The sequence below is a fragment of the Piliocolobus tephrosceles genome, chromosome 6 (assembly GCF_002776525.5).
Source record: "Piliocolobus tephrosceles isolate RC106 chromosome 6, ASM277652v3, whole genome shotgun sequence".
NCBI lineage: Eukaryota > Metazoa > Chordata > Mammalia > Primates > Cercopithecidae > Piliocolobus > Piliocolobus tephrosceles.
Window position 1 is genome coordinate 147,664,761 of NC_045439.1, and position 14,237 is coordinate 147,678,997.

Sequence of the window (14,237 nt, forward strand, 5' to 3'; positions counted from 1 at the left end):
GGAGTCTGGCTCTGTCGCCCGGGCTGGAGTGCAGTGGCCGGATCTCAGCTCACTGCAAGCTCCGCCTCCCGGGTTTTTAAGGCATTCTCCTGCCTCAGCCTCTCGAGTAGCTGGGACTACAGGCGCCCGCCACCTCACCCGGCTAGCTTTTTGTATTTTTTTTTTTTTAGTGGAGACGGGGTTTCACCGTGTTAGCCAGGATGGTCTCGAACTCCTGACCTCGTGATCTGCCCATCTCGGCCTCCCAAAGTGCTGGGATTACAGGCTTGAGCCACCGCGCCCGGCCAACATTTTTATCAATGATTTAGTTGAGTGAATAGAAGGTAACCTTATCAAAAGTGAGAGGAGTAGGTAATTGATTAAATAACAGAATAACAATTCTAAAATTTTTCTATAGACTAGAGTGATGGGACAATGTTCTAGTGACAGAAGCCAAGAAGCCAGACCTTGGAAAGTTATCCAGGCGTAGTACAAAAAAAAAAAAAAAAAAAAAAGAAATCCAAGCCAGACTCAATTCTAGCCTAAGACATACAGAGCTGGCTTCAGTTAGCTGGACCCCAGGACTCCAGCAGTATCTTTAGCCTCTCTTCCTCCCACTGTTGACTATGTGTGTGTGTTCGTATAGCACAGGGAGCTCTGGGCTGACATCATTCCAGTTTAGGAACTCCAGAGGAAAGATAACACTTTCCAACCCCATATAACAGATCCCAGTGGGCTCAGCACAGTGGTTTAGGCTTAATAATCCCAGCACTTTGGGAGGCCAAGGTGGGAGGATCACTTGAGCCCAGGAGTTTGAGACCAGCCTGGGCAACACAGAGAGACCCCGTCTCTACAAAAAAATTTAAAAATTAGCCTGGCGTGGTACTGCATGCCTGTAGTCCAGCTACTCAGGATGCTGAGGTGGGAGGACTGCTTGAGCCCAGGAGGTTGAGGCTGCAGTGAGCTATGATTGCCTTACTGCACTCTATCCTGGGTGACAGAGCAAGATCCTGTCTCAAATAAATAAATAAATTCCAGGGGAAGGACTCAGATTGGCTTGGCCTGGGTCACATGCTCGTCATTGGAGCAGTGACTATGACAAGGGCAAGATCTGTGGGTAGGGGTACAGGATACTGTGGTTAACAGTTCCACCAGAACCATATGAGAATGGGAAGTGAAAGAGGATTGCTGTTGGCTGAAGAAAGGGGAAAGTGGTATGGAAAACCCCAAACAGGTGTTCAGTGTCTTAACAGTTCAATGGAGTCAGCAGTGTTACGTGCTGCTAAAAAAAAGTTATAATTCTAGGAATCAATAGTGGAAATGTACTTGGGACATAGTAGTGTAAACATATATTCTGCACTGGTCATGCCTCTCTGAAAGCATCATCTGGGCACCACATTGTAAGAGGATGTTCTGCAGTGAGCAGGTCTATGCAAACCCACCCCTAAAGGCCAAGAGAGCTGAGGGGCCAAAGAAAGAGGCTGACAAGGCCGGGTGCGGTGGCTCATACCTGTAATCCCAGCACTTTGGGAGGCCGAGGTGGGTGGATCACCTGAGGTCAGGAGTTCGAGACCAGCCTGGCCAGCATGGTGAAACCCCGTCTCTACTAAAAATACAAAAACAATTAGCCAGGCATGGTGGCAGGTGCCGGTAATCCCAGCGACTCAGGAAGCTGAGGGAGGAAAGTGGCTTGAACCCGGGAGGCGGAGGTTGCAGTGAGCCAAGATCACACCATTGCACTCCAGCGTGGGCAACAGAGTGAGACTCTACCTCAAAAAAAAAGAAAAAGAAAAAAGAAAATGCTAAGAACGACCAAGAATTCAAAGACCCTGAGAAGCCTCCCTCAAAGCCCGGGAGATACTTCAAAGATGGGAAATCATGGCACTGATGTTGGAGGCAGGGTTCCCTGCCAGGCCCTGAAGGCTAATCAAGTTGGCCCAGCCCTCCCGTTACCACTCCTCTGGCTTGCCCTGGTCAGAGCTCTGAGCCCGCCTCTCTCTTCCCTGATCCCTTCTCCCACCCTCTTGCCCCCACACTCTTGTCTGGTGTTCACTGTTCAGTCTGTCTTTTCCCTCCTCTTGCCCATTCATTACCTTCAGGGGCTTCATCATCTCTGAGGTTCACGCTTATTCCCTAGATTTTGACCCACTTTGAAAATCAACCCTGCTCAATGTTCCAATGCCTGGGCGAAGTGAGGCTGAGAAGGTATTTATGATGAGTTTGGGGTGACATGGAATCATGGGCAAGGAGCAGGGTGTGTGTGTGTGTGGCAACAAAATAACAATCACTGTTATTAGGGGAGGGCCCCTCTTAAGGTGGTAAATGTTGTCCAGCCAGAGGAACAGCTTGGACAGCAAATCAACTCAGAGAGACCCTGCCTGACATCTCAGACAGGATGAGGCCAAGAGAGACCTATTGGGCAAGGAAATTCCCTGGGATGGGAGAGCTGACTGCCCTGGTCTCTGCCTTTTGTCTCTTCCTCTGTCTGGCCTCTTGCTGTGGCGCCACGGGCCCCCGCATCCCCCATGCCTCCCTTTGTCTCTTGTCTCTGTCTCAGGCTCCGCTTTGCTTTATTTTTCCTGCAGTCTTGCGCGGCTGAGGCTGTCATCACCTCACTTCCTCGCACCTTCGCACTCTCCTGTCGCACTATGCCTGTCTCTGTTTGACTCTGTTAGTGTGTGTGCCTCTGACTGTATCTGTCTATCTTCCTGGTCTCTGTCGGTCTGTCTTATTCCCAAAGGCCCTGTAACTCCAGAACCCCTGGCAGGAGCAGCTTTTCTGAGGATGGAGCGTGGGACAGTCACCAGTGTGCTGAGTAGAGGTGGCGAAGGACATTTCCAGCCCAGCAGTCGTCATGGTAACAGCCAGGGCGGGCCAGGCAGGGATGTGCAGAACCACGCGGGCTTGACCTTTCTGTGGGTGTCAGGTTTGAGCGGGAGCTGGGAAAAAACAGCAACTGCTTCTCGCTGGCCCAGCCCTCAGGGCTTCTGGGCCGGGCTGAATGAAGAAAGGGAGTAGCTGAGAAGTGGGAGAGTTGGCGAGACAGACAGGGCTTTAGTCAGAGCCAGCTAGAGAACCCATGGGAAGAGGGACAGGCTGGTCACAGGCAGGTCACTGACGGTGAGCCGACCTACACCCCAGGCCCCCAGGCAGCAGCGCTCATGGGCGGGTATGAAAGGTCAGTTCCCTATACTCAGAGCTCCCCCAGACTCCTTCAGATCAAATGTCACCTTTTCCATATTGCAAAAGCCTTTATTGCTCTAAGGAAAATATGCTAAATTAAAAATAACCAAATTATTCTTTTAAAAATAGAAATATTATAAATGGAAAAGTTCAAAGAAAATAAAAGGCATTCCTATCCTCCCTCTGCTTCCCCCAGCTCTAAAATTCCTCCACAGTTGCTTCCCGTGCCTGCCAGGTCGGAGGAAAGGAAGCCGGATTGGTCGTTGCCTAAATGTGAGGGGGGCTTGGACTGACAGCCTTCCCCCTAATTCGAACCAGTGAAAGAGACTCATTTCCCTCTATGCCCTCTCTTTCTCCTATTGGGGAGGACAAACAGGCAACAGGAAGAGGTGCCCACAGGTGCCCTGTGACCCCGAGGGAGAGGCGAGGGGTGCAGGGCAGCCTCGGGTGAACTCTATGGAGAACACAGCTTACCGGTGGATCCCATTTCCAGACTTTCAAATCATGGCCATGCAAGAGATCTCAAGCTTTCTGGGACACACTGCTATGGAAAATAAGACCACAGCCTCAGAATAAAAAATGTGGTCTTGGCCGGGCGCGGTGGCTCAAGCCTGTAATTCCAGCACTTTGGGAGGCCGAGACGGGTGGATCACAAGGTCAGGAGATCGAGACCATCCTGGCTAATACGGTGAAACCCCGTCTCTACTAAAAAAATACAAAAAAACTAGCCGGGAGACGAGGCGGGCGCCTGTAGTCCCAGCTACTTGGGAGGCTGAGGCAGGAGAATGGCGTGAACCCAAGAGACGGAGCTTGCAGTGAGCTGAGATCCGGCCACTGCACTCCAGCCTGGGCGGCAGAGCAAGACTCCGTCTCAAAAAAAAAAAAATGTGGTCTTCTTATTTACTGAAAATCCACCTTCAGGAAAGACATGAAGGGGGCGCTCACCAGCCAACAGGTGGGTAACTTAACACAGCAGCACCACAGGCTTTCTTTTACACGGGATTACAACCTCAAATCCCCTTGGAGGACTGCCTTCGAGCCGCTCGGACAGGGGAAGGGGACACTTGGCAGGAGAGGGGACCGCAGACCTTGCAGTCATAAGTTAGCATGCTGCTAAAAGACTATTTGAAACGAGTGCTGATTACATATATTTGAAAGTGGTCAGCATTACTGAAGCTCCAGCCTTTTTTTTTTTTTTTTTTTTTTTGAGACTTTGAGTCTCACTCTGTCACCTAGCCTGGAGTGCAGTGGCACCATCTCAGCTCACTGCAACCTCTACCTCCCAGGTTCAAGCAATTCTCCTGCCTCAGCCTCCCCAGTAGCTGAGATTACAGGTGCCCACTGCCATGCCCGGCTAATTTTTCTATTTTTAGTAGAGACGGGGTTTCACCATGTTGGTCAGGCTGGTCTTGAACTCCTGACCTCAAGTGATCTGCCTGCCTCAGCCTCCCAAAGTGCTGGGATTACAGGCGTGAGCCACAGCGCCCATCCAAGATCCAGCATAGACTCGAACCTTTCTTTCTCTGACTGACATGTATTGTGAAGCTCAAAATAAGGGTTATGTATTTTGGGAGCTGGTCATCACTCTCTAGTTCTGCTCCTATAGAGCTATTACTGAACCTCCGGCCTCTTCCCTGGGTTCTGGAAACCTTCAGGTACCTGTGGCCCCCAGAGCAATGGGTAGGAGACAGGAAGGCTTCTGGTGGCCCGATGGCCCCACACGAGGCTGGGATCTCAGGACACAGGAACTGCATCATTCACTGTTCACTGTTTCCCTGCATGGGCTTCAGGAGTGGATGAGAGCCCAGGGCCAAGCCCCCTCCTCTTTGGTTCTGCCCAAGCCCCTTCCCTCCTTGAGTCCCTTGACTCCTTTGTGATCCCTGCCTCCAGCTCAGTACCTGGGGCTGACACCACTCCCCAGGGATCCCGATAAAGTCACAGAGCATCTGTCCAGTGCCTGAGATGGTGTAAGTTGGGGAAGGTGGGTCATCCTGTTAGTCGCTCTTGCCAGGCCTGGAGCCTCTGGTGGTCCTTTAGAATTCTGGATTCTCTAGGTTCCTTTCCCTAGACTCCTTCCCTTCTCACTCCACTCATGCTCTGGGCCAGGCCCATCACATCTCCTGGCAGCCAACTATCTTATGCCAACTGCCTTTGTTCTCTATTCCCTTTGCCAAAACCATATTTTCTGGCGAATCCCTCTTCTACTTCAAGGTTCAGCTCAAGTGCCACCATATAAGTGAAGCTGTCCTCAGTCTACCCTAGGTGACTCTGTGGCCCCATGGAACTTTTTCTCATCACCATCGTAGCAGTCATGACTCTGTTTTGACCTCCACCTCTCCACTGGAGAGTGTGTTCTGTGGAATGAACTGGCTTGTAGCGTGACCTGTGAACCTCCAGAGCTTGGCTCTGTGTTGCTCATTGAGTATTTGTTCTTGCAGTGGGCCCTCACCAAGAGAGCCCCCTGTTCTGGGATGTGAGCCAGAGAAGGTCCCAGACTCATAACTGCATGTGTCATACTCGCCGTCCACCCAGCTCCCCCTGGCCAGATCACAGCCCCCTCCTGCTGCAGGGCCTGTAGTGCCAGGCGGGTTGCAAGACAGGGGGTTCTCACCTCTGAGACAACCATGGCTTGGTCCACTGGCACCCCACCTGGGATGCAGAATGGAGCAGCAACAGCTGGCTGGTGTCTGAACACTATTTCCCCAGCCCTGGGCACCCATCTCCTGTAGCTGTTCCGTCATCCCATGGCTTTACCAAACCCCCTTGCTGCACTGAAGAGCCTGGACAGCAAGTGGGTTCAGAGTGGGAAGAGAGGGCTAAAGGCATCTTCCCTGTCTTCTCTCCTTCCCCTTCCTCCCGGCAGCTGCAGCTGTGCTGCGTGATGTGGAACACAGCACAGTCTTAATTACTGCTCAGCCCTGCTCGTTAGTGCCTCTGGAAGCCCAAAAGCCAGAGTTAGGAAGCCTCAATCACAGTGGAGACTCAGGCTGCAAGCCTCCTGGGTGATCGCTAATCCTGTGTCTCCTGAATTGTGTCTGTGTGACTTGGGACCTCTTTGGGGGAATCCAGCAAAAGACACTCCCCCCAACCCAGAGACTGGGGAAGGGCTGAAGCTGGAGGGAGTCACTGCTGGATTAACCTTCCTCATGCACAACTCTGATCAAATACCTATAATGTTTCTCTTGCTGACAGCATAGAGCCTGGAGTCCTTGGCTTAGCAGTCAAGCTCCTCTACAATCTGGTCCCACAGGACTTTCTCAACCTGATTTCCTCCTTCAATCCTGGCAGACAAGGAGGGAAGGCAAAGGCTAGGCCCCCTCGTGGGCTCTCACTGGTGTGTGCAGAGCATTTCAGGGACAGCATATGGTGGAACATGTGAAACTCCACTGTGATCAGAGAAAGATGAACGAATGATTAAATAAACCAAATGTGCTCAAATCCCGCACATTGATGACTTCCCTGCTTTTGGAGGGACTTAGCAAGGAGCCCGGTGTGTTGTTCAGCATGCACTTTTTTTTTTTTTTTTGGTTGTGAAAAGGAATAAAGAACCATGAAGTGCCTGAAGACTGAGCGAAAGGAAGCTGAGTGGAGGACGAGAGAAGGGGCAGGCGCTGAAAACTATAAATCTATAGGCCCAATTTCAATATCTGGAAAAACTCCTTCAAAATATCAATTTGTAAACAGCCTAGATCAAATGAGATAATGCTCATGAAAGCACTTTTTGAACTGCAAAGGGTTAGAAATATAAAGCATTATTCTGTAATATTTCTGTTCAGTGCAGACTTTAAGACAGATGCTATGGGGAGGCTGGAGATTTATAATGGCTCATCACCCACGAGGCGCTCACACAATTTGGGCTGTTTCATTTAATTAGTCATTGCCTCTCATGTAGACTACTGCAGAAGCCTCCTAAGTGGCCTCCCCACCTCTGCATTCTCCCCCGTTCCATTCATCTTATATGCCACCATCAAGTTAATCTTCCTGATGCACAGCTCTAATCAAATACCTGTAATGATTCTCCTGCTGACTGCACAGAGCCTGGAATCATTGGCTTAGCAGTCAAGACCCTTCACAGTCTGGTCCCCCCGGACTTTCCCAAACTGATTTCTTTCCTTCCATCACGGCAGGCATGGGCTCAGGAAGATTAAGTCACTAAACCCAAGACCACACAGATACCAAGTGGCAGATCATAGAGTCAAACCTTCAGACCCCAACACCTGACTCCAAGACAATTCTGAATCCATCACTTCCTCACTTTGATGGTGCAATGGACTGTGTGTTTGTGTCCCTCTAAAATATACATGTTGAAACACTAATCCTGATGTGATGGTATATGGAGGTGGAACTTTGGGGAGGTAATTATGTCATGAGAGTTGACCCTTTATCAATGGGATTAGTGCCCTTACAAAAAGGGGCCAGAGACCTAGCTAGTTCTCTTCTGCCACGTGAGGCTACAATGAGAAGTTGACAGTTGGTGATATGGTTTGGCTGTGTCCCAACCCAAGTCTCAGCTTGAATTGTAGTTCCCACAATCCCCACATGTGGTGGGAAGGACCCAGTGGGAGGTAATTGAATCATGGGGGCAGTTTTCCCCATGCTATTCTTGTGATAGTAAGTTCTCACGAGATCTGATGGTTTTAGAAGGGGTTTCCCCCTTCAACTGGCTCTCATTCTTCTCCTTCCTGCTGCCCCGTGAAGAACGTATTTGTTTCCCTTTCTGCCATGAATGTAAGTTTCCTGAGGCCTCCCCAGCCATGCCGAACTGTGAGCCAATTAAACCTCTTTCCTTTATAAATTACCCAGTCTCTGGTATGTTCTTTTTTTTTTTTTTTTTGAGACGGAGTCTCGCTCTGTCACCCAGGCTGGAGTGCAGTGGCCGGATCTCAGCTCACTGCAAGCTCCGCCTCCCGGGTTCACGCCATTCTCCTACCTCAGCCTCCGGAGTAACTGGGACTACAGGCGCCCACCACCTCGCCTGGCTAGTTTTTTGTATTTTTTAGTAGAGACGGGGTTTCACCGTGTTAGCCAGGATGGTCTCGATCTCCTGACCTCGTGATCCGCCCGTCTCGGCCTCCCACAGTGCTGGGATTAAAGGCTTGAGCCACTGCACCCGGCCTCTGGTATATTCTTATAGCAGCATGAGAATGGGCTAATACAGTTGAAGACCCAGAAGAGGGCTTTCCCCCAGAACTGGACCCTGCTGGTCCCCAGATCTCAGACTCCAACCTCGGAACTGTGAGAAATAAACCTGACTAAGGTTAGACCTGACTAAGACAAATGGATACTGCTGCAGTGATCTTTCCACATAGAGCTTTTTCTCTTCTTTGCAAAAATTTCCTTAGGACAAATTCCCAGGAGTGGGATTACCAGGTCAAAAGACATTAATATTCTAAACGGCTGTGTGAATTGACATAATGCTTCACAAAAGAACTGGGCTGATTTATATTTTAGCCAATGATGTAGATATACACAAGTTTCACCAGCCCCTCTTGGGATCTTAGCCCTTCTAATGCCTGCTTCCTAACGGCATAGTTAGAATGTATTGTAAAAGTCATTTGATTTGTTCATGTGTTATTCAGGGATTTCTCTCATCTCCTCCAAGTCTTTGCTCAAATGTTCTCGGTGTGGTCTACCCCAACTACTCTATTTCAAATGAAAATACTCCCTCCTCCTGCACCTGTTACTCTCCTTATTCTGCTGTTTTTTCCATATTATTTGGCATCTTATAATATAATACATACTTTTTTATTTATTATGCATATCCTTTTTTAAAAATGTGCTGAAAACTCTTTATAATAATGCGGGACAATGGCCAGGCACGGTGGCTCACGCCTGTAATCCCAGCACTGTGGGAGACTGAGGTGGGTGGATTACAAGGTCAGTAGTTCGAGACCAGCCTGGCCAATATGGTGAAACCCCGTCTCTACTAAAAACACAAAAATTAGCCGGGTGTGGTAGTGCACACCTGTAGTCCCAGCTACTCAGGAAGCTGAGGCAGGAGAATCGCTTGAACCCACGAGGCAGAGGTTGCAGTGAGCTGAGATCACGCCACTGCACTCCAGCCTGGGCAACAGAGGGAGACTCCATCTTAAAATAAGTGAATAAATAAAATAATAATAATAATGCAGGACAAGTATGTATAGCAAACTTTCAAAATTTAAACTCCTTCCACATTTAATTCTTCAGCATTATGTATACTTTTGATTGTACATCTCCCACCTACCATGACCCCTACTAGAATGTAAGTTCCATTTTGTCTATTTAATTTGCTGATGGGTTCCCAAGACTAGAACAGAGCCTGGGGCATAGCAGGATCATGAGGGTCAAACAAGATGATGCCCATATATGGCCTGCGGTGGGCAGCACCTGGCACAGAGCTCATGATGAACCAGTATCCTCTTCCTCTTACATGTCCACCAACAGGATAATAGAAATTATGATATATAATATTGTAAATTGGCCAGGTGCAATGGCTCATGCCTGTAATCCCAACACTTTGAGAGGCTGAGGCAGGAGGATTGCTTGAGCACAGGAGTTTGAGACCAGCCTGGGCCACATGGTGAAACTCCCCTCTACAAAAAATACAAAAAAAATTAGCCAGGCCTGGTGGCATGCGCCAGCCTGGGGTGGGAGGATCAACTGAATCCGGGAAGTCAAGGCTGCAGTGAGCTGTGATCATGCCACTGCATTCCAGCCTGGGTGACAGAGTGAGACTCTCTCTTTCAAAAAAAAAAAAAAAAAATCAAGTAAAAAAGTTAAATTATAAATCATTAAAATGATAATTACAAAGAATATGAAGCAGTATGGAAAACAGTTTATAACTAATGTTAGGTGAAAAAAAGCAGACTACAAATTTGTCCATGATTACAACTGAGTAAAAATAATTTAAGATCTATACAAAAATAAGGAGAGAAGATGATGGGCTCATGGTGAGGAGCTGTTAAGCAGGGGTGAAAACTGATGTGCCCAGAAGCAGATTTTAAAAGCAGATTCTCTTTGAAGCATCTTTTTTCACACTACCTGATAAGCATCTTGCTACATGGCAGTAGCAGCAGTAAGATGGGTGATATCAAAGGGAACTATCTGGAAACATTTATTTTCAATCCAAAATGGAGCCTTATGTTTGCCATAAATCTACATACTCTACTTTTCCAGATGACTACAGTTGCAAAGTAAACTTTGCTTTGACAACGGATGCCAGGACAATAGTATGTTACTATCCTTCTACAGACATCCATATGAACGCACAAAATCTATCCCTTGACCAGATCCTGTGTATAATAATGAAGAAACACATGGTCAAGAGCTCAAAACTAGAGAAGAAAAAAGTGAACACCTTGAGCGAGAACCCCTAATAGAACAACTTAGCAAAATGTTATTTATACTAAGGACAGTTGGTATCTTCGTGGACATTATCACAGATGTCAGAAGAAACTGAATCCTCCAGAAGACAGATGATATTGAGGTTCTTAGGGAATTAAAGAGAAATATTGCCCTCTGCCTCATTTGCCATTGGAGAAAGCGCAATGTGCTGTATGCACTAATAATAATGATAACATATCTTTTCATATTTTAAAACCCCCCCACAAAATCTTTAGGAGGCTGAGGTGGGTGGACTGCTTGAGCCAGGAGTTTGGGAGCAGCCTGAACAACATAGACCCCATCTCTAAAGAAAATTAGCCAAGCATGGTGATATGTGCCTGCGGTGCCAGCTACTTGGAAGGCTGAGGTAGGAGGATTGCTTGAGCTCAGGAGATTGAGGCTGCAGTGAGCGGTGATCATGCCTCTGCATTCCAGCCTTGGTGACAGAGCAAGACCCTGTCTCAAACAACAACAACAACAAAAATCAAAATCTATGCAAAATTTAAACCCATTCTTGTGCTAGTCTTGTGGGAATGAAGATTAGTTTACCTAAAAATGCTCCTCTGGTTTTTGTAATTCTTTTTGTTACTTTTTAAAAATATAAATTTGGCCAGGCACAGTGGCTCACACCTGTAATCCCAGCTACTTGGGAGGCTGAGGCAGGAAAATCGCTTGAACCCAGGAGGCGGAGGCTGCAGTGAGCAGAGATCCCACCACTGCACTCCAGCCCAGGCAACAGAGTGAGAATCTGTCTCAGAAAAAAATAAAAATAAAAAAATATATATATATATACACATACACACACACACACACACACACACACATATATATATATATAAATTTAAGGGATACAGGTGGAGTTTTATTACATAGATATATTACACAGTGGTGAAGTCTGGGCTTTTAGTGTAGCCATCATCTAAATAATGCACATTGTACCCCCTGATTTCCCATCCTTTACCCACCTCCCACCCTCCTACCCTCCCAAGTCTCCAGTGTCTACTATTCCACACTCTATGTTCATGTGTACACATTATTTAGCTCCCACTTATAAATGAGAACATGTAGTAAAAAATATGGAACACTTCACAAATTTGCACATCATCTGTATCAGTCCACTTTGCATTGCTCTAAAGGAACGTCTAGTCAGGCGCGGTGGCCCATGCCTGTAAACCCAGCACTTTTGAAGGCCGAGATGGGTGGATCGCTTGAGCTCAGGAGTTCAAGACCCGTCTGGGCAACATGGCAAAACCCTGTCTCTACAAAAAATACAAAAATTAGCCGGGCATGGTGGCACACGCTTGTAAACCCAGCTACCCAGGAAGCTAAGGTGGGAGGATGACTTGAGCTTGGGGGTCAGATGTTGCAGTGTTCCAAGACTGTGCCTGGGTGACAGAGTGAGACCCTGTCTCAAAAAAAGAAAAAAAAAAAAAAAAGGAATACCTGAGTGAGACTGGGCAATTTATATATAAAGGAAAGTGGTTTATTTGGTTCTGCAGGCTGTATGAGAAGCATGGCACCAGCATCTGCTGCTGGTGAGGCCTCAGGAAGCTTACAAACATGGTGGAAGGCAAAGTGGACCCAGTGTGTCACATGGCAAGAGAGGGACCAAGCAGGAGGGAGAGAGAGAGAGAAAGAGGGAGAGAGCAGGTGCCAGGCTCTTTTAAACAACCAAAGAGAGAGAGAGAGTTCACATGAACTCAGAGTGACAGCTCACTCACTACCATGAGGACAGCACCAAGCCATTCGTGAGGCAGCCGCTCCCACGACCCAGATATCTCCCATTAGGCTCACCTCCAACATTGGAGGTCACTTTTTTTTTTTTTTTTTTGTGATGGAGTTTCGCTCTTGTTGCCCAGGCTGGAGTGCAGTGGCATGATCTTTGCTCACTGCAACCTCCACCTCCCAGGTTCAAGTGATTCTCCTGCCTCAGCCTCTGGAGTAGCTGAGATGACAGGTATGTGCCACCACACCTGGCTCAGTTTTTGCAGTTTTAGTAGAGATGGGGTTTCACCATGTTGGCCAGGCTGGTCTCTAACTCCTGACCTCAGGTGATCCACCCACCTCAGCCTCCCAAAGTGCTGGGATTACAGGTGTGATCACCGCACCCAGCCTGAGGTCACATTTTCACATGAGATTTGGAAGGGACAAAACGTCCGAATCATCTGATCGTCCTTGCGCAGGGCCGTGCTAACTCTGCACGTTCCAATTTTAGTACATGCACTGAGGAAGAGAGTACTCGCTTTTTATTCTGATACAATTTCAAATTTACAGAAAAGTTGAATGTACCAGGAATTTCCAAATACCCTTTACCCAGATTCACTGATGTTACCACATTTGCACGTGCTTGCTCGCTCTCTCTGCTTTTTCTCTCTGCATATAAATGCATTTCCTAAGAATAAACACATAACCAACCAAAGAATGGAGTTTCCATTATTTGTACTATTTTCTCAAATAAAAAGGCTGAGGAAATGTGTGTTCTTTTCCTGTGATCCTGGGCCACAATTTCACCAGGTTCAGGATGCAAGGCCCTTTTCTGTATTCTTCGGCCCTCTGTCATCTGAACATACTGGCAAACCACCACTCCAGTGATGCCGCCATGTGTTAAGCTTCCCTTTAAGACCCCTGGCACAGAGTAGCATATTGTGTACCAAGGTTGTGTGGGAAAAGGGGCTGAGACGAAGCCATCCCTGCAGAGCGGCTGCTTCTCTTGTACATGTGGGTCCACAGAGGTTTCTGTGACCCTGGAAGCCTGTCCACTTGAGCTGGCCTTCACTGGGGAACAGAATCTCCAGAGAAAGGCACTTGGCTGCCTACTGGGTCCCCACCCAGAGAACTGCTGAAAATATTTCTTCAGAATGCTGAGCGCTGAGGACCACTCAGCACATGCTGGAGCCAGAGGTGATTAGACACAAGTCTGTCCTTGGAACTCCCAGGCTCAGAGCCACCATTATGCAAAGAGGACTGTTTAGGGGTTTTCTTTTACTTTTCTTTCCTTTTTCTTTTTTTTAATAGTTTTTTGAGAAATGGGATCTGTGCTAAGGGCTTTGGGCAGGCCCGCTAGGAGGATGGAAGAAGTTTCCCATTCGCTTGTGCACAAGGCCTGCTCCCATATAATCAACTCCTACACACCTCCGACGTCAGCAGGGTAACATCCTGCCCACTCTCTCCTCAGGCCTTCTGTGTTACCAGACCTGGGGCCTTCCCCTCCCTGGATTTGAGGGCTCTGGACTCTTTGCAGCCTCTACCTCATGCCCAACCAGGACAAGCCCTGAGCACAGGCAAAACAGATTCCACAGTCTGCAGCCCATGGCAAAGAATTTCATATCATTTCCTCCTCCACTCCTCCCTTGGTCTGGCCTGGCCTTGAGACCCAGCCCTGGCTCCACACAAATTCCAGGGTTAATGATGGCCTTGCCTCTGCTACTCTTCCCTTCACTCTCAGACTCCCCTTACCCCGGGCTGTTACTTCTTAACTTTTTGATTTAGGGAAGTTAGTCTGTCTGGGTCTGTTTCCTCATCTGAAAAAATGAGACAATGATATTTACCTTAGAAGGTGGTTGTGAGGGAGAAAGAAGACCAAGTGTGTGAACGTACATGACGGACTGCACAAGTGTTAGCCAAATCCAAATCTTCCCCATGAGAGTGGCCAGAGCTTCGCCTCTCTCAGTTTACACTCTAGAAGTGCCCTGTGCTGAAGGTTGTAAACTGCT

At 48.0% G+C, this 14,237-nt stretch overlaps 1 protein-coding gene and 1 pseudogene across 1 annotated transcript in view; both read left to right on the plus strand.

Moving 5' to 3' along the window:
• CCDC32 (coiled-coil domain containing 32) overlaps positions 1-11,279 on the plus strand; it is a 33,913-nt gene extending 22,634 nt beyond the window's left edge. Inside the window, exon 4 of the mRNA XM_023189390.1 lies at positions 10,318-11,279. Within this exon, the coding sequence (XP_023045158.1) occupies positions 10,318-10,321 (4 nt within the window). The 3' untranslated portion in view covers positions 10,322-11,279. The remainder of the gene's footprint in view (positions 1-10,317) is intronic.
• On the plus strand, positions 10,202-10,620 carry LOC111524253 (annotated as a pseudogene).
• Positions 11,280-14,237: the final 2,958 nt, after the last annotated feature.